Source organism: Rhinoraja longicauda, chromosome 12, assembly GCF_053455715.1.
Source record: "Rhinoraja longicauda isolate Sanriku21f chromosome 12, sRhiLon1.1, whole genome shotgun sequence".
Taxonomy (NCBI): Eukaryota; Metazoa; Chordata; class Chondrichthyes; order Rajiformes; family Arhynchobatidae; genus Rhinoraja; species Rhinoraja longicauda.
This window is the reverse complement of record NC_135964.1, coordinates 40,030,694-40,051,805: the sequence shown is the minus strand read 5'-3', so window position 1 is coordinate 40,051,805 and position 21,112 is coordinate 40,030,694. Positions and strand designations below refer to the sequence as shown.

At 39.6% G+C, this 21,112-nt stretch overlaps 2 protein-coding genes across 2 annotated transcripts in view; one reads left to right on the top strand and one right to left on the bottom strand.

Moving 5' to 3' along the window:
* The window catches only part of LOC144598569 (uncharacterized), a 35,760-nt gene extending 28,642 nt beyond the window's left edge, over positions 1-7,118 (top strand). The window contains exons 7-11 of the mRNA XM_078408749.1: positions 31-228; positions 1,107-1,244; positions 2,709-2,798; positions 4,364-4,507; positions 6,480-7,118. Of these exons, the coding sequence (XP_078264875.1) occupies positions 31-228; positions 1,107-1,244; positions 2,709-2,798; positions 4,364-4,507; positions 6,480-6,611 (702 nt within the window). The 3' untranslated portion in view covers positions 6,612-7,118. The remainder of the gene's footprint in view (positions 1-30; positions 229-1,106; positions 1,245-2,708; positions 2,799-4,363; positions 4,508-6,479) is intronic.
* Positions 7,119-9,017: 1,899 nt separating this feature from the next.
* Positions 9,018-21,112, bottom strand: part of LOC144598953 (zinc finger protein 654-like) — a 59,150-nt gene continuing 47,055 nt past the window's right edge. Inside the window, exons 8-9 of the mRNA XM_078409602.1 lie at positions 17,903-20,378; positions 9,018-13,907 (exon numbers count right to left, since the gene is read on the bottom strand). Of these exons, the coding sequence (XP_078265728.1) occupies positions 13,900-13,907; positions 17,903-20,378 (2,484 nt within the window). The 3' untranslated portion in view covers positions 9,018-13,899. The remainder of the gene's footprint in view (positions 13,908-17,902; positions 20,379-21,112) is intronic.

Below are 21,112 nucleotides of genomic sequence, written 5' to 3'. Positions count from 1 at the left end.
AACAAATAAATTTGTTACTTTTTATTACAGTTCGTAGATTATAAATCCATGGTTGATAGTCCGACATTTGAGGAGTTTCGCGTACTTGCAATACAGCTGCAGCGTTTGAAGTTTGACGACCTCGACAGAAATGCGAAACTGGCATTTTTCATTAACATATACAATGCATTAGTGATCCATGGAAATATTATATACGGACCACCAGAGAATGTGTGGCAGAGATATAAAGTAAGTTCTCAAACATGCAGTTTCTCATCTTTTTTAACAATGCAGAAATGTAACACTTTCAATGCAAAAAAGGCGTGAGGTCCTGCCACACCTGTGCAGGGATTTAGAGATACAGCGCGGAAACAGGCCCTTCGGTGCACCGAGTCCGCACCGATCAGCAATCCCCATACACTTGCGCTATCCCACACACGAAACAATTTACAATCTTTACTGAAACCAATTAACCTACAAACCCGTACGTCTTTGGAGTGTGGGAGGAAACCGGAGCACCCGGGGAAAATCCACGCTGATGCGGGGAGAACGTGCAAACTCCGTACAGACAGCACCCATAGTCAAGATCGAACCCAGGCTTTCATTACCATTATCTCTTGTCTTCGAAGTGAAAGTGCTGGCGATCCAGCTATGTTGAAAGACTGGAGCGACTAGGTTTGTATACACTGGAATTTAGAAGGATGAGAGGAGATCTTATCGAAACGTATAAGATTATTAAGGGGTTGGACACGTTAGAGGCAGGAAACATGTTCTCAATGTTGGGGGAGTCCAGAACAAGGGACCACAGTTTAAGAATAAGGGGTAGGCCATTTAGAACTGAGATGAGGAAAAACTTTTTCAGTCAGAGAGTTGTGAATCTGTGGAATTCTCTGCCTCAGAAGGCAGTGGAGGCCAATTCTCTGAATGCATTCAAGAGAGAGCTAGATAGAGCTCTTAAGGATAGCGGAGTCAGGGGGTATGGGGACAAGGCAGGAACGGGGTACTGATTGAGAATGATCAGCCATGATCACATTTAATGGCCATGCTGGCTCGAAGGACCAAATGGCCTCCTCCTGCACCTATTGTCTATTGAATCTCGTCTGACATCTATTCCCACGCCTTTTTAGTTTTTTAATTCTTCAAGTTACGTGATTGGTGGAGAAGTCTTTACCCTGCAAGATATTGAAAATGGTGTGCTGCGTGGAAACCAAAAAGGCGTTGCTCAATTATCAAAACCTTTCTCAAAGGGCGATCCACGTCTTAAGGTTAGTTCTGTCTGTCTGCCTGTGTGTGAATGCATTAAACAATTCTGCAGGTAATTCCCATCAGCCAGATAATTATTCATAGACCCTGCAGATTTACTTTTCATTAGTAAAATCCTCTATTCGTTCAGCTAAATGCTAAAGTGTTGAAAAATGTGCACTAGAATAGTGATATTTGATTAACCCTCATCCGGTTAGACTGCTGCTGGCATTTTGTATTGGTGCTCAGCCAGAGCTATCTGTGCAGGTCTTTCTTCCTAAGTATCATTATCCAAGGACCCCAAGAGGTGAATGACATTTGATGATATCTTGCTCTGATCATGTTGAAAGGGCATGAGTTAAATTAAAGGTTACAGACTGTAGTTTAAGGCAGCAGCTCACCATCACCTTGAGGACAGTTAATGCTGGGGTATAGAAACATAGAAAATTGGTGTACGAGGAGGCCATTTGGCCCTTTGAGCCAGCACCACCATTCATTGTGATAATGGCTGATCATCCACAATCAATAACCCGTGCCTGCCTTCTCCCCATATCCCCTGATTCCACTAGCGCCTTGAGCTCTATCTAACTCTCTTTTAAATGTTGAGGTCCACGTTGTTGTCACCTTCTCCACAGCCAACAATGGACCATTGTGGGCTCCACTTTTCCTTGATGATCGTGCTGGCTTTGATTTGTTCTTTTCATGCCTTTCATTCATTTGTTATTTGTACCTTTTCGTATCTCTAGTTTCCCTCTCCACTGCCTCAGTCTGAAGAAGGGTCTCAACCCGAAACATCACCTATTCCTTTTCTCCAGAGATGCTGCCTGACCCACTGAGTTATTCCAGCATTTTGTGTCCATCTTCTGTGTAAACCAGCATCTGCAGTTCCTTCCTACACCAAACATTCCTTTTGGGTGAAGCAGGGGTTTCCTGAACTTTGTGAGACTGTATTTGCTGCTCATAAGACAACCTCTTGTCTGCATTGGAGCAATTGAAAACAGATCAAAGGTGTGCCTTGTGTAATAGGTCTGTTCAATCCATAAGCCAAGCCTTGGGCTTTGGGTTGTAGAATCGTATAGCATGAAGGAAGGCCCTCAACTCACCATGTCTAAACCAACCATCGTGTACCTGTCTATATTAACTCCGTTTACCCTCTGCGCCTTGGTGATTCAAACTTAGATACTACTTCAATATTGTGGAGTAATTGCCTCCACCACGAACTTGGGCAGTGAGATCCAGATTGCCACCTCTGCTGGAAAATGTTCTTCCTCCCTCTAAACCTCTGGTTCTTTGCTCTAAAAATACACTCTAATTTTAGTGGGAATTGTTTTCTCATGTTAAGTCCATGTAGACTACATCCACCATACTGCCTTAATTAATATTTTGTTATTTTCACACTGGCTTTATTTATATATTTTGTTGCTTCTTTGAAACACTCATTCACTTGCTGTTTCAATAAACATATCATGTGAGCTTTAATTTTCCAGGCTGCATTGAATGAAGGGGAGCCACTGATTCATTTTGCTTTAAACTGTGGAGTCCTAAGCTGTCCTCCCATCAAGACCTACTCTGCCAAGGTTTGTTCCAATGACTCTTTTAGAATGCTGTTCAGAGATTTTTGTTGTCACTTTCATCTGCCAGTTCTTTGGCTTAGATTTAAAAGTCTAAGTTAAAGTTTTTGCAAATGTCGCTTTTGCTGGACGATTTAATACTGCAATTACAAATAGTTCCCAATCATCATTTGAGGTAGAATTTCTTTTAACATGTAAATGAAGCCTGCTGGAAAGCTGCAAGGCAAATCAGGTCAGCTACGCTGGGTACACTAGTGGCCAAGTTGATTCAAGATTCGAGAGAAATTCAAGAGTGTTTAATTGTTAGATGGACCAAAACAGAACAATGAAATTCTTACTAGCGAGAGCACAACGGAATTATGAATCCATCAATGTGCTGGCTCCAGGATAGATCTTCAGAGATGTGCACACCCAGGAACTTGAAGTTGGTGACTTTCTCCACCATGGACTCATCAATGAAGACAGGTTTATGGATCCTCGACCCTCTTCTTCTAAACTCAACAATCGGCTCCATGGTTTTACTGATGTTGAATAAAGTGATTGTTCTAGCACCATTCAAACAGACGATCAATCTCCCTTCTGTATTCTGACTCATCATTACCCATAATTCTGCCAACAGCAGTGGTATCGTCCGTGAATTTAAAGATAAGAGTTAGAACTGGGTCAGGTTACAGTCATAGGTCTCGACTGAGTCGAGCAGCGGAGAGAGCAAAGAGCCCCTCTGCTTATGGTTATCAACGAGGAAGTATTGATAATTTGTACGGGTTGTGGTCTGTTGATGAGGAAGTTGAGGAACTAGTTGCAAAGGGATACACAGAGACCCAGTTCCCTGACGGGCTTGGAGGGGGATAATGGTTCTGAACTGTAGTCTTTGAACAACAGCCTGACGTGTTTCATTTGTTCAAGTGGTCCAGTGCAGAGTGGAGAGCCAGTGATTTTGCATTCCCTGTTGATCAATTGTGGCCCTAGGCAAAATGCAGTGCGTCCCTGTTTTTGCGAAGGCAGGAGTTTGGCAAAGTCTCACCACAGTATGACACCATTTTTTTTGTTTCCAATTTGAATTAAAGAAACAAAGTGCTGGAGGAACACAGGAAGTCAGGTAGCATCTGTGGGAAAAAAATGGACAACCATCCCTCTAAAGGAAAGTCTCCAACTTGAGTTAGCTAGGTGATGAGCTCAAAGCAGAATTAGAAATGGTTCCCACCAACTCCCTCCAAGAATTAACAAAACATTTTACCCAAGTTTGCATGTGTTCGAATTAAAGTTAGCCATTTGATTCCAGGTCAGAGGCAAGAACAGCCAAGGATGTCAAACAACATCCGTGGAGAGTACATTTCTAGGCATCGAGGACACAACTAGATTTTGTTGCTTTATCCACCATGAGAAGCTTTCTGATGGTTATCGGCATGTGAAATACTGGCTATGCTTATCAGAGGGTTTCTGGAGCCCTGTATCTAGTTTGTACTTTCAGTTCAGCTGCTGTTTACATGCCTTTAAGCGAACGTGTAGAATAGCGAAATAGAAATATTATAGATTTTAGTAAATCAAAAATATGTTTTATCTGACTGCAGGAGATTGATGAACAATTAAAGATTTCAGCTGAAGCTTTCCTTGATGGCAGCGATGGCTGTCAAATTAATGTGGCCAAAAAGGAAGTTCGTCTGAGTCAGATTTTCAAATGGTACAAAATTGATTTTGGTGGAACAGATGAAAAGGTAAGAAAATGATCTGCAATTTTCATCACTGGACTAATAGTGAAAGAGCCTTTAAAGAACCTTGGGCGGCGCAGCAGCAGAGTTAAGGATGAGTAGGGGTGAAGGATGTCAAAGTCATGCTTGAAAGGATGGTGGAGGGAAAAAACTGCATCATGTTATGGGCACATGTGGATATGAATCTGAAGTGCTGTGACCCATGGATCAAATCTGAGAAGTGGGCTTGGCTTTAAATAATTTGTTTTGGCTGGCATGGGCACAATGCCTTATAGCGCCAGAGACCCGGGTTCGATCCTGACTATGGGTGCTGTCTGTACTCACTTTGTATGTTCTCCCCGTAACCTGCCTGGGTTTTATCCGGGAAGCTCCAGTTTCCTCCCACATTAATTGGCTTGGTATAAATGTAAATTGGCCCGAGTGTGTTTAGGATAGTGTTTTAGTGTGCAGGGATCACTGGTGGGCGCAAACTCAGTGAGCTGAAGAGCCTGTTTCCGCGCTGTATCTCTAATCTAGTCTGAAGTGCTTTCAACTCATGTATTCTGGTACAGCAGTGAAGAAAGTCTTTCCCCCCATTATGCCCATGCCAGCCAAAACCAATTATTTAAAGCCAAGCCCACTTCTCAGATGTGATCCATGGGTTACAGCACTTCAGATTCATATCCACGTGTGCCCATAACATGATGCAGTTTTTTCCCTCCACCATCCTTTCAAGCATGATGTTGACACCCTTCACCCCTACTCACCCTTGGTCATATCTTTAGCTTTCAGAGATGGGGCCATTTTCTGCAATGCTGTTACACCGAGTAAGCAAAGTCATTGAATGCTTTATCCCAAAGGGTTATAGCTGCTCAGAGTTGCCAATCAAAACTCTTCATCTTCTGGTTTACCCTTCCCCCTGGTGATTTCTGAGCAAATCATCTTTCCAGCATTATAGATGGCACCAACATCTCCATACCCAGAGTCCTAAGGCTCCACATCCCAGACTTCATATTGAGAAGTTGTTTTCCAGCCTCGGTTTCTTTTAATATAGGACAACCATCACACACTAATTGAGTTCCTGATCCAGTAGCAAAGGTGCTGAAGACCAGGCTGTGCTGCACTTTAAAAGAAAAAATTCTTGCAAGGTTCCACAGGCTTGATGCAGAAAAGATGTTTCACCTGGTGTGCAAGTTTCAGAGTAAGGAGTAGGTCTAAAGACAGATTTCTTCATGCAGGGGCAAGTGAATCTCTACTCCAGCCTAGAGGCTCAGTCATCAAGTTCCTTGAGAACAGAGACAGATTTCTGGATATTAAGATAGTGCAGCAAAATGGTGTTGAGGTATAAGATCAGTGATCATTTTGAATGGTGGAGCAGATTCAAATGAGTAATGGGCAGCACAGTGCTAGAGACCCAAGTTCGATTTTGACTACAGGTGCTGTCAGTACAGAGTTTGTATGTTCCCTGAGTGACTGCTTGAGTTTTCTCAGGGTGGAGCAGTTTCCTCCTGCCTTCCAAAAACGTCCCTAGTGTGATAATAACTATTTTATATGTGATAGCTGGTCAGCGTAGACTTGGTGGGCCGAAGGGCCTGTTTCTGTGCTGTATCCTTAAACTAAACTAAATTCTATGTCCTGTGTTCTTATGAACATGAACACTGAACAAAATTAACCTGGATTAAATCAATACATTGATCTTGCAAATTTCGGATTCCTAGCAGGGTCAAGGCAAAAGGAAATAGCTTGACAGTTTGCCCAACGTGATCAGCAGGAAAACTAAACCCCCTGTCTCGGTTCCTGACCGTTAATCTTGTAGCTGTCAAAGTGGTAACTAAAACGTGATGAAGATACTTCGTCACTTCGGGCAGTGATTGGGGATCATCAGAGAAACTAAAGTAGTTCAGACTGCCAGCAGATGACCAGCCTTTATAAAAATTGAACACTTTAAAAAATATTCACTGTAAAAGACTTATTTAAATTAACTTGTTCTCCCATATAGTTGCTGAAATGGGTGTTTGAGCGCCTGCGGGATTCACCAAAGAAGACAGCACTGAAAGAACTCCTGGCCCTTGGAAACGTCAAACTTATTTACCTTCCATATGACTGGTCAACAAATTCTAAAGACGGATGAGAGGTGGCCATGGAACTTAAATTCCTGCCTGAATAGTCTAATCTACTCTAAATATATATGCACTGTTACATACTTAGCCAATCTAATCTGTTTGAAATAGAAACACTTAATTTCTGACCTAGCACTTTTTAAAATATATCATAGCATTGTCTAGACTCTTACATAATCTCCAGAATTTGAATGCCATTGTATTTCTTATTTAAGGACTGTTTACAAAATCACTATTACATCAGGAAATAGAATAAGATATTTGTAATTTGTTTCATTTTCCCCCTCTTGGAGTGGTATTAGTCAAGATCTTAAATGAAAGCATGGGAGAAATTATAGGTTAATGAGTATTTACATTCTTTCAATTATCCTGAAATTGATTTTATTTCAGAATTCCTGTTCAGTGATTGCAAGAGATGTACTCTAAATAGTTTTTCTACACCTTAAATTGAGTGTCATTAAAGAGAAATCTGAAATATTGTTTTTTTTTTCCTCTGGTGAATTAAAAGTGCATTATTTAAGATGAAAGAACTCGTTCTCGACCTTGTCTCTGCTTTCTTCAATAAGATATTTTGTATTGTGCAGGGAGGAATAATGATGGTATAAACCGAAGATAGACACAAAAAGCTGGAGTAACTCAGCAGGTCAGGCAGCATCTCTGGAGAAAAAGGAATAGGTGACATTTCAAGTCGAGGCCCTTCAGACTGAGTCAGGGGAAAGTGAAGCAAGAGATATAGGTGGTGATATAGAACAAATGATTGGTATCTTTGCCATTGATAATTGTTCCTATGCACTAGTCTCAGAGAATTGAGAAGGGGGCTTAGCAGAAAGATATTTTGATAGCAAGTTAGAGTTGGTGTCAAAGCAGTGAGGACTGATGCAGCACAAGTATGAATACCATGGATCTGGCAGGAATTGAAAAGTTACAGAAGTGATGAAGTTTAGAAAGATGTCATTCAGAAGGGTCTCGACCCGAAACGTCACCCATTCCTTCTCTCCCGAGATGCTGCCTGACCCGCTGAGTTACTCCAGCATTTTGTGAATAAATCGATTTGTACCAGCATCTGCAGTTATTGTCTTATACATATCATTCCCTCATGTAGTTAGAAAGAAGACTGCTGTGGTTTGCAGCAACTAAGGGTTTAAGACATTCCTGCTTTTGTAAAAAAACTCATTACATATCTCAGGCTAAAATTAACATGGAACAGTACAGCATATGAACAAGCTCTATGGCTCACAATGTTTGTCCCTAACATAATGCCACCTGCCTACGCATGATCCATATCCCTCTGTACCCTGCAAGTAAAGTATACAAAGGAAAAGTTTAGAGGGATGTAGGGCATATGCAACAAGCTGAGATTGAGCATCTTGGTCAGCCTGAATGAGTTGTGCCAAAGGGCCTGTTTCCATTGCATGACTTTCTATACAATGAACCCTATTACAGCATAGTTTCTCTCCAACCCATCCGAACCACCCAAGCTACTAAATTCTGTTTGGTGTTAAACAGACGTAGTTGCCAAAAGAAAAAAATAATTGACTGAGATTGCCAGCTTAATTGAAACAATTTCTAATGGTGTCTCTGGAAACAGTGTTTGCTGCATAGTTGACACTTAAATTAGTGGGAGCAATTTAAATGTCACCTTGAAATTAATACTACTGAACATGGTGCGATGAACACTTCTGTCTGTAACAGTGACCTGATTGGAATTTTTCTCATTCACTATCACTTGTATGGGTGTACAAAATGCAGTCTTGCACATTGCATTTGACTTATCTTCTAGATTACATTAGTTTGTCATAAACACGAGTGCAATGAAATTATTTGTGCACCCGAAGGTCACAGTAAGCAGTGTGTATACAGGAATGGTAAAATACACAACACAATTGCACAACAGCAGGATGGCTCACGGTCATAGTACAAAATTCAAGTAGTGGAAATTAATATTAAAGCCAAAGAACAAAATAACATTGTCCATTATTCCAAGTAATTAATTCTCCACCTTACCCTGTTTACAACCAGATCGGAAGAATTAGTTTAGATGCTCATGCTTGTGTCAAAGTCCTATAGCATGGAAGCAGGCCCTTCACCCCATCTTGTCCACACCAACCAACATACCCTATCTACATTAGTTCCACCTGCCTGTGTTGGGCCCATATCCCTCAAAACCTATCCTATCCATGTCTGTCAGTTACATATAGATAGAAGAGGCTTTAACAACCACCAAACCACTACTCTCTTTAGGTTACAAGACTCAATGTAGGGAGAACACGTTTATATCAAGCCTCCCATAATCATCATCACAAAGCAGAATACAAGTTACCATATGTTGACTTGCATTAATTTTGCAGTGAAAACGGGGGAGAAAAAAAAACTACAAATAGAGACAACAGTGACTTTTAATCAATAAATTCAGGCAAAATACAAAAGAAACCCTTTTTTTAAAATCATGTTTTCAGAACTGCATCACAATTAAATTTGAGGTCCTATACACCAGAATGACTGCAGTTCAATTATGGCTCAGCTCGAGCTTTGTATTAACAAGCACAAAAGTAGAATAATGTACAAATGTTCAACAAGGAAGCACAAAATGTAGAACTTGCTAATCCAGAAATAATTAAATTTTAAATAGCCCCAATACAAATAATTAAGAGAAAAGTGCAAAAGTTATCATTTCAAAAGTGTATTTAATCTTGTGTGGAAACCTTTTCCAATATCAATTTACAAATATAAGAAAACATTGATACCATATAAGGCTTTCCTCCCTTAGTTGTCAGTGCCTTTTTGCGATAAAGAAATAATTCTTTATAGGCTTACTCTTAAATCATAAGAGGGAAAATAATGCTGTGATGGAAAATCCCAGAAAATGACCTGAGGATTTTCAACTGTACTCCAAAGTGCCAATGAAGGACAAAACTTCCACAATGGACAGTAGAGCAATTTATTATGATCGGCAATTATTTTCTTGCAAGCAATTTCCATCTCCTCGTAATCCATCTTAATTTTTTTTTAAAAGACTACCTGTTCATAATTTAATCTACTTACAAGGAGATTTAAATTGAAAAATAATAAACCAAGTCGTAGAAACTGTAAAAAATATTTTCAAATGTACAATTCCCTACTTAAAACAGTAGTTGTATATTATTTTATTACAGGCACAACAGTAACTGAATGGATAAATCATATTCTGATGTAATGCTCATCAGGAATTTACATTTTGCTTCTCTACAAATTTTACAACCACCTCCTCCAAGACATAATCAATTTCCATATTCACTGGAAACTATCAATAGAAAAAAAATTCCAGCATTGTTTAGTGCACATGATAAAAAATAGACAAGTGTACTCAATTCTATAAGAAAAGATCTGAATATAAAATTTCAACTCTGACCACTTAGCTGATTTTTTTTTAAATGCCTGCACATTTAGGAGTTAGAATTTAATGGCAAAGGGTCCTACCATAAATTGCTACAACCTCAAAACAGCTCAACTTTTTTTCTGATTCATTTATATCTGGCATATTTCTCACTGCATTTTCATTATTACTTCAGACAATTACCAGATTAAATAAATTACTATTCCTGCCTAGCAATCAACAGAAATTAATTCTCTAGGTTATCACTAACATGATTCCATTTCCTTTACATAGGTAAAGATAAAGATTCTTTGTTTGGAGCATTGCAAAATGACTTCATTCAGCCCCGATTTTCATTTTAAATTATTTTAGTGTGGATCCAAAAATGTTGACTGGAGAATATTGGTCAATGTGATATATGGTGCACCATTATATATTGTATTGTAATACAAAGAACAAATCAGTCTTTAAAACCTAGCTGGACTGCATGTAGTTTATCAGCTGTTCAAGATGAATGCAAAACAAACTATAAATGTTGACTGCCATTTTTCATCCCAAGAAGCTAATGGAAAATAACATTGCACTATATTGTATATTTTTGCATTGAATAATGCTTTTTGTAAAAAGTGCATACTGAGACCATCATTGTGGTAGTCATCTTTCCAAATACTATGTGCATACTGCTTGCAAAATATACGGTGAGAAGTATGTTATTTTTCAGTTCTAAATGTGCAGAAGTGATAATTTTCTCTATTGCCATGCAGCACCAGCTTCAGTAATAGGTTGTAATCAACAGAGGCTGATCTTGGTCCTGATGTTGATCTTCGCTGAGTCAAAGCAGAGTACTAATATTTCATCATTTTGTGCTGCATCTGCAATGTTTTAAGTCTTAGATAGAGTCATAGAATGATAGAGTGTGGAAACAGACCCTTCGGGCCAACTCGCCCACACCAGCCAACAATGTCCCAGCTACCCTAGTCCCACCTGCCTGCGCTTGGTCCATAACCCTCCAAACCTCTCCTACCCATGTACCTGTCCAACTGTTTCTTAAACATGGGATAGTCCCAGCTTCAACTACCTCCTTTGGCAGCTTGTTCCATACACCCACCACCCTCTGTGTGAAAAAGTTACCCCTCGGATTCCTATTAAATGTTTTCCCCTTCACTTTGAACCTATGTCCTCTGGTCCTCGATCCCCCTACTCTAGGTAAAAGACTGTGCATCTACCTGATCTATTCCTCTCATGATTTTGTATACCTCTATAAGATCTCCCCTCATCCTCCTGCGCTCCATCGAATAGAGACCCAGCCTATTTAACCTCTCCCTATAGCTCACACCCTCTAGTCCTGGCAACATCCTCGTAAATCTTTTCTGAACCCTTTCAAGCTTGACAATATCTTTGTAAAAACATGGTGCCCAGAATTGAACACAATATTCTAAATGCGATCTCACCAACGTCTTGTATAACTGCAACATGACCTCCCAACTTCTATACTCTGACTGATGAAGGCTAAAGTACCAAAAGCTTTTTTGGCCACCTTATCTACCTGTGACTCGACCTTCAAGGAACCATGCACCTGTACTCCTAGATCCATCTGCTCTACACCACCACCCAGGGGCCTACCATTTACTGTGTAGGTCCTGCCCTTGTTCGACATCCCAAAATGCAATGCCTCACAGTTCTCTGTATTAAATTCCATCAACCATTCCTCCGCCCACCTGACCAATCGATCCAGATCCTGCTGCAATCGTTCACAACCATCTTCACTATCTGTAAGACAATGGTAATTTTTTTGATGGGACAAATAACTAAGCAATATTCTAAAAAGGATGACGTCTTCAACATTAGAGGGTTTAGTGTATTTACCTTTACACCTGAAATATAGCTTATTTATATCCCAAATGCATATTAGTGAAAAAGCCAGCACTGAAGAATGACTTGGATCCATCAGTCGGAGGTGATCTACCTTCAAATCCTATGTTGGATTTGCAGACTCCAAGTTATCATAGAAAATCATTTTTGTTTGCATTATTTCCATAAGATAGTTTAAAATAAACCCCTGTACTCTTTGCCAGCCATGATCCCTGCACTCAAAATAAGGCATCTGAGCTGAAGGCATGTTTGCCCGATAAGTCACTTTTCTATAAATTGACTTAATTTTTCAATAGTACCTTGAATGTGGCTTTATTGCTTCTGTTTTGTAAATCGTAATGCACTGAATCCAAACACCCTTAGCATTGCAGCAGTCAATCTTTCAGTCCTAGATCATTTTCACAGTTGTTACATGATAGGTTTTCACTGTTCGTTCCAAACATCAAGATAAGTTTTAAATTTCAATAGGTGATTGTTGTTATTTTTTTCCATTTTCAGATTTAGAAATAAATATAATCATGGGAATGTTTATAATTTAATCCTTTAATCTATTTGATTTGCAAATAACTATTTCCACTTTGGAAGTTTATGAAGATGAACAAAACGTTCAGAATTGACAAGCTTCAAGGGATATTTTTAGTGGATTCGGATAATGTTTAACACGCTTGAGGTAAATAAAAATTCTCATACATTTCTTCAGAAGCTATGAATTCTGCATGTCATATTGATGTGAATATTGTACTTACCAACTTATTAAACTAACTTTAAAATCTAATGTAGACAAGCAAGGAGTCAACGTCCAGTGTTTTATAACTGATAGGATAGGCTTAACAACAGTAATACATACATTCATTTTATGTCTTCACTGCATTACAACAGAAGATATTGCATCAGAAAAAAGAAATCTATGTGTTAAACTAGTCAAATTTGAACCTTGTGTTCATCTCTTATTTCTTCAGTTATTCTGGAAGACAATTAGCCACATATGTAATTTTGCTTCTGAGCAATCATCTTCAGCTATTATAAGCATCTTTAAGGTAATCAACTTGGGGGTGCTGCAATTGTGCTCAAAAGGTATCTAAGTAGGGCCAAATCTACCTGAATAGATATTGTTCATGATGCAGAGTGTAGCTTATTTCACAAAATGCCCAGCAGATTTAGAGGAGGAAGGGATACATTATACACTGAGTCTCCAGAACCTGCTGGTCAATCTACATTGCTCCACTGCTTGTCTCCACAAAAGGCATCTTATCCTTCCATTATCAAGAAATTGTTGGATTTGTGTACTAAAAGCCCCAAAGCTTACTGCAATATGTTTGAGCTCATAGTTAGGAGCAGAGTCTTTTAATCCCATGATTAGAGTTAATGTGGTGCCAATGAATCTCACTATCCCAGAAAGAGAAAACTTTAAACCATCAATTCTCATTCCTATGAAGTAATATTCTTTTTAAAAAAGGGCTAAAGAAAATAATTTTACTTTCTTTCCTTTTCTATCTTTTTTCTCTTGATAAAATATTAGTCACCTTTCCTTCTCTTTCTTTCCCATTCCTTAACCATCCATGATAGAGATAATAGAGATGAGTTGATTCAGTCATTATTTTAGATACCTTGATATCAGCCCAAATTACATCCAGGCATTTACATTTGAGCCAAAAAGTGCACTAAAAAGTTTAGTTAACCATGGCAAGATCCGCAGCCCCAACTAAATTTGGCCCATGCAAATCTTCAGGTGCTTCTCTATTGTGCCGTTAAATTGTTGGCCCAACACAAAAATAAACATAAGATTTTCCAATCTGAGGTGGCAAAACAAAGGTTTGCACCTCACGTCCATTTCTAGAAGGCATCAGATTTTTCTCCATATTTCAAGGCTCTTCAGTGCAAGAGCACTTCCTGAATAAGTGCTAACGCTTTTTAATTTTGGTGTTCGTCTCAAAGATAGATGTTTACTATTTTGTCTCCTTTGACCCTTTCTGTCCTTGCATGGCACTTGGATTAAGTGGAGATGAACTCTGTAAAGTGATTCCCTTGTTTGACTGTTATTTGTTATGTTGAAATGGCCATTTTCTCGCACGGTCTTAGTCACCTGAAGGGCAGAAAAAGACCAGTTATTCATGTACATTCCTTGACATAAATCTTATTGTGCATATATACAGTAATCTACTTGAAGTAGAACTATACTTATTTGGTCAGTTGTAATAGTTCAATATCTCTGTAAATTTCCTCATATTCTAGCAAGGTACCAGGAATTTCCTGTGCAAATTAATTGTTAATTAGTATGAAAAGTTATTCAAAGGCTGTCATCGTTTAGCCAGCAGCTATATGCTTTCCTATAAAATGCTCTTAGAAAAGATGGAAAGACTGGAGGAAAGACTATGCACTTAGAACTCTCTTATACTCTCAGGGCCAATTGTGACCGGTGGGAGAGGGGAGGTGAATACCGAAATTAAAGTGTTGTATTTAAATGCGCGAAGTATAAGAAATCAAGTGGATGAGCTTGAGGCTCAGTTAGACATTGGCAAGTTTGATGTTGTGGGAATCACTGAGACATGGCTACAAGAGAACCAGGGCTGGGAACTGAATATTCAGGGGTACACAACATATAGAAAAGACAGACAGGTGGGCAGAGGTCGCTCTGTTGGTGAGGAATGATATTCACTCCCTTGCAAGGGGTGACATAGACTCAGGAGATGTAGAATCAGTATGGATAGAAATGAGGATTTTTAAGGGTAAAAAGACCCTAATGGGAGTTATCTACAGGCCCCCAAACAGTAGCCTCGACATAGGGTGCAAGTTGAATCAGGAGCTAAAATTGGCATGTCGTAAATGTAATGCTACGGTGGTTATGGGAGATTTCAACATGCAGGTAGACTGGGAAAATCAGGTTGGTAATGGACCCCAGGAAAGAGAGTTTGTGGAGTGTCTCCGAGATGGATTCTTAGAACAACTTGTACTGGAGCCTACTAGGGAGAAGGCAATTCTGGATTTAGTGTTGTGTAATGAACCTGATCTGATAAGGGGACTCGAGATAAAAGAGCCATTAGGATGCAGTGATCACAATATGATAAGTTTTACTCTACAAATTGAGAGGGAGAAGGGAAAATCGGAAGTGTCAGTATTACAGTATAGCAAAGGGGATTACAGAGGCATGAGGCAGGAGCTGGCCAGAATCGACTGGAAGGAGGCCCTAGCAGGGAAGACGGTGGAACAGCAATGGCAGGTATTCCTGGGAATAATGCAGAAGTTGCAGGATCAATTTATCCCAAAGAGGAGGAAAGATTCCAAGGGGAGTAAGAGGCACCCGTGGCTGACAAGGGACGTCAAGGACAGCATAAAAATAAAAGAGAAGAAGTACAACAAAGCAAAGAAGATTGGGACTCTTTTAAAGAGCAACAGAAGATGACTAAGAAGGCAATACGGGGAGAAAAAATGAGGTACGAGGGTAAACTAGCCAATAATATAAAGGAGGATAGTAAAAGCTTTTTTAGGTATGTAAAGAGGAAAAAAATAGTCAAGGCAAATGTGGGTCCCTTGAAGACAGAAGCGGGGGAATTTATTATGGGGAACAAGGAAATGGCAGACGAGTTGAACCGGTACTTTGGATCTGTCTTCACTAAGGAAGATACAAGCAATCTCCCAGATTTCTAGTGGCCAGAGATCCTTGGGTGACGGAGGAACTGAAGGAAATCTACATTAGGCAGGAAATGGTGTTGGGTAGACTGATGGGACTGATGGCTGATAAATCCACAGGGCCTGATGGTCTGCATCCCAGAGTACTTAAGGAGGTGGCGCTAGAAATTGTGGACGCATTGGTGATCATTTTCCAATGTTCTATAGATTCAGGATCAGTTCCTGTGGATTGGAGGGTAGCTAATGTTGTCCCACTTTTTAAGAAAGGAGGGAGAGAGAAAACAGGAAATTATAGACCAGTTAATCTGACATCAGTGGTGGGGAAGATGCTGGAGTCAATTATAAAAGACGAAATTGCGGAGCATTTGGATAGTAGTAACAGAATTGTTCCGAGTCAGCATGGATTTACGAAGGGGAAATCATGCTTGACTAATCTTCTGGAATTCTTTGAGGATGTAACTAGGACAATTGACAGGGGAAAGCCGGTGGATGTGGTGTACCTTGACTTTCAGAAAGCCTTTGACAAGGTTCTACATAGGAGATTAGTAGGAAAAATTGAAGCACATGGTATTGGAGGTAGGGTACTGACATGGATAGAAAATTGGTTGACAGACAGAAAGCAAAGAGTGGGGATAAATGGGTCCCTTTCGGAATGGTAAGCAGTAACTAGTGGGGTACCGCAAGGCTCGGTGCTGGGACCGCAGCTATTTACAATATACATTAATGACTTGGATGAAGGGATTAAAAGTACCATTAGCAAATTTGCAGATGATACAAAGCTGGGTGGTAGTGTGAACTGTGAGGAAGATGCTATGAGGTTGCAGGGTGACTTGGACAGGTTGTGTGAGTGGGCGGATACATGGCAGATGCAGTTTAATGTGGATAAGTGTGAGGTTATCCACTTTGGTGGTAAGAATAGGAAGGCAGAGTATTATCTGAATGGTGTCAAGTTAGGAAAAGGGGACGTACAACGAGATCTGGGTGTCCTAGTGCATCAGTCACTGAAAGGAAGCATGCAGGTACAGTGAAGAAAGCCAATGGAATGTTGGCCTTCATAACAAGAGGAGTTGAGTATAGGAGCAAAGAGGTCCTTCTGCAGTTGTACAGGGCCCTAGTGAGACAGTTTAAGAATAAGTGGTAGGCCATTTAGAACTGAGATGAGGAAAAAGAGTAGTGAATCTGTGGAATTCTCTGCCTCAGAAGGCAGTGGAGGCCAATTCTCTGAATGCATTCAAGAGAGAGCTAGATAGAGCTCTTAAGGATAGCGGAGTCAGGGGGTATGGGGAGAAGGCAGGAACGGGGTACTGATTGAGAATGATCAGCCATGATCACATTGAATGGCGGTGCTGGCTCGAAGGCTCCTATGGTCTATTGTCTATACCTGCATTGAGGAGGCATTTAAACACAGCTGAGCAATTACAAACATCTGTGAAGTCATGTGTCCCAAACATTATGGTGCCCTGAAATGGGGGGACTATGTATAAACACAGCTGTAATTTCTACAGGGTGAAACCAAAATGTATATAAATACCCTTTAATAAAATCTGACAATATGCACTTTAAACATGTGATTTTTTTCTATTACAAATCTCAAATTGTGGAGTACCGAGGCAAAATAAATAAATGATGGGTCTTTGTCCCAAACATTATGGAGGGCACTGTACTGTATCAAACATGCTTTTTTTATGTTGTAACTCTGAGCATATAGTTATTAATGGAATCAGTTTAAAAAATGACATACACCTTTAAATATTTACTGTTAATCTACTAGCAAACGAATTCACATAATACACCTGTTAATGGTTCTAAGAAACTCAAATGGCACCACTATTTTGCTTAATTAATTTGCAGTTAATGCAGATGCACCAAAAATTGGAAGAGGGGTGTCAAAGAGGAGAAAAAGAACAGGGCAGCAGCAAACAAAAAAACAAACACACTAGCACTAAGAGCAAATGGGCCATGGTATTTGTGCTCCCATGTGTTTCATTCTAGATAAATGAACCCTGCAATTCATATCAGCACAAGTTTCTGTGCAAGATTTATGGAAACTGCATAATGGTTTCCTGTGTGCTTTGGATTTATTGTTCTGCCATGTGCATTGGAACATTCTTTGACTTGTTACATGTACAAATCTGTATTAAGCAAACTTTTCAACCCACTTAAAGCTCATTTTAATTAGCTATTTCCTCACTGCTTTCCTACAAAAACCTAAACGGTGGTGGTGCTGTCCATTTCAAAATACACTGGAATGCAGTCTGAAGAAGGGTCTCGACCCGAAACGTCACCCATTCCTTCTCTCCCGAGATGCTGCCTGACCTGCTGAGTTACTCCAGCATTTTGTGAATACATCGATTTGTACCAGCATCTGCAGTTATTTTCTTATACACTGGAATGCACTATCTGAATTATTCATTTGTACCATGGATAATTTAATTTTAAGCAGGTACTTACCCTCATCGCTGTCCGACTCCGTAAAAAAGAGCGGTCTACAATTTTTCTGAGAGTTGTGTTCTTCCAATGCTTCGATGCTGTTGAAGATCCCAAAACATTTTCGACATATGTGTCGATCATTTTTCTCATTAACTGAATTCTCTTGTGAAGCGGGAGACTGGTTTGTGTCGCTGGCTAACTTCCTTCGTTTTGGCATACTGATATATCTTTCATCTAGGTAGCTTGGTGGTTGAAGCCGATAGTAACTTCGCTGCTTGCCACAGCTTTCAGGTTCTCCCTTGCTGGTGCTATTACTCTTGCTGGTGCTGCTGCTGCTATTCTGTTCTTGATTAGAGGATGACTGCAAACCTGAAAGAGTCTTACTTTGCTGGGACAGACTGCCACTATTCTGTGACACCGCTGCATCTTCTTTCTTTAATGCTTCATTTGAAACACTATTATTCAGCACAGCTGGCGCAGATTCTGATCTTGAATCATCAGTTGAAAGACTAGTCTTATCTGAATCACCAATGCCATCATTTGACATATCACCTGAGGAAAATGTGTCTGCATTTGAATTACTCAAAGGCCCTTTCAGTTGATTATGCCCATTTACAATTTGTTCATTATTAATACAATTTATATTTTCTGATTCAATAATCATTTTGTTTTCATCTGATTCGATGGAAGCATGTGGAGTATCATTAAGTGTGCCCAATCCATTTTGATTTCCACTTTGCTTGCCAACCATACTGTGAAGGTAGGTCTTTGGTTCTGATAACTCTTTTCGTGATTTCCACGACGGGACTGGAAATTCCACAGCACTCTGTTCATTTTCTAGTCTTTTATCTTCATTTGTCCTTGCTTGATGGTTTAGTACTTGGCTTGTTTGACTTTTTCTTTTGTTCCAATCTCTGGAGCGGATAGGGTTTGTACTTGAGTAATGTTGTGCCTCATGTTCATAAAGCACATCAACTCTGTCAAACAACTCGTCACAGTCACCAAAGCTGCACTGTGCTTGAAAAGCTTCATGACTCGCACTGTGGCTCAAAAGTTCCGAAGCACGTTTAAACCTCTGACTACAGCCACATTGTAAACAGAAGAATAATTTAGGGTATACATGCCTTTTCAGGTGGTCAATTAAATGCTGTGAGTGAATGAATTTTCTTTGGCAATGACGGCACTTCCCTTTATACCACTCCATCAGGTAATCTTGTACATTTTCCTCAGAGGAGTGAAATTTCTGTGCATGCTTAATCAGAAAATGGATCTTAGTAAATACCTTTGAACAGCCATTAGAGGGACAATTAAATGAACCCCCACTTCTCGTGTCATTTTCTGCTTGTTCTTTTGACACAGCGTCATCTTCTGTCTGATTTTGTTTGCATAGAGCTCCATTATTTCTGTGACCTATTGAATTTTTTTTATCAAGAAAACAGCTCTTCCTTTTCTTTTTGGTTGGAACAACAGCCGCATTTGGCCCAAATTCTTCTTTTACCAGCTGAGCGCCTATAACATTATCAGCGGCTGTGGCAGGAACTACATCTTTTTTAGGATCTTCCTGAGTTTTGAAATGTTCATTCAGTGCTCCATCCAGACCAGCTGAACTACATGGCTCACTTAGAAGATCAACTTTAAAATCTTCATTTTCTGTAAACGTTTTATAGTAACTCTGTTCACCTGCAGTTTCGGATTCTGAAGCAGTCGGTACTTTTGCATCAAGGATCCCATTTGTGAGGGGACAGGTTTTCTGTATGTCCTTGGCAACAGTAGAAGATTCAGTATTTTTGTGTGCAGCAAGTTCATGTTTTTGAATCTTCCTCAGGTGAGTCTTTAAATGCTTCAGCATTTGTCCCTTCAGTCTGTACTTCCTTGCACAAATCAGACAAGGGAAGGCACCTTTTTGCTGATGAACCTGTGCGTGTCGCATAATATGTCCACCAAGGAACTCCTTTTTACACAACACACAATGATGCATCACTGCAGTGTGGCCATCTGCCCGTGTGCTTGTGCGGAGTTGCAACATGTTAGGGTTCTTCTTGGTCTTGATATTCGTTTTGCTCTTAGCTGATGTGTTGTCTCCAAACTTCACAAATGCATTTTTTCCACGAGCTTTGATTAAGGCCACTTTGCCACGCATTAGAGCACGACAGTTTTTCTTCAAAATTCGCCAGTCCCAAAATTCTGGATCAAAAGGCCAGGTGTTCTTTAAAACAAGCAGCAGCTCACAACGAAGGAAACTGGGAACTGCGATGGTGTCTTCAGTGTATGGCTGATCTGGCTGACTGTAGAGATTTTCAACAGCGTGAAAAGATTCTAAGGTATATTCGGAGAAAAAAACTGTGATAGTGCATGCTCTACAGAAATCCAAATCATTTGGCAGCAGGTATGACAGCGTTTTGCACACTAAAGTTTTTGTATTTGGTTCATCTTTGTAATCCATCCTTAGAGCACGGGCACAGAGTTCAACGCAGAATTGCAAGCCTTCAGTTCCAACCTACAATGTTTAAACATTACATATTTAAAGTTTTGGGGTTTTCATATTACAAACCAGAAAAATCAAATCAAATTTAATAAGTAAAATTATTAAGCAGTCAAAACACATTTCTTCTTAAACTTCCAATATACTGATTTGCATCGCCGTACAAACAATTGGAACGAAGAACAATGCTAAACGGTTTATTGGAAAGAACATACATTTTTGAAGAGATGGCATGGCAGAAGAGTGACATGATTGTTATACCCGCATTTCATTTATGAAATAAATTAATGCCAAAATAAATTAATGCCAAAAATTCCACAAACAAGGACAGAAGTTTCCTCTGAACAACTTATACCTCAAAAACAAGCCTCAAGCATTAGCAATCAAAACTTGCTCAAAAAAATAAAAGGTTTAGAATTTTTTTTAAATCCAAGGTATAAATAGTAACTATGGTAAAATAAGTTATAATTGTGAACAGGTAAGGCGAAGAATGTTATCACTTTCGCAGTGAATGCAATTCTCTTGCCTCCCTGGAAAATTGCTTACAAAACAAATCTCTAAAATGAACAGGGTCATACGAGTAAGGACAGGCTATTTACCCTCAAGCCTGATCTGTCATTCAATGAGATTATGCCTGATCTGTGATGTAATTCCACATTTCACCTTTGCCCCATATCTCTTAATACTTGCAGCTGAAAAAAAAATAACTCCAGATTTAAAACTACCAATTGACTTCACAAAATTTTAAA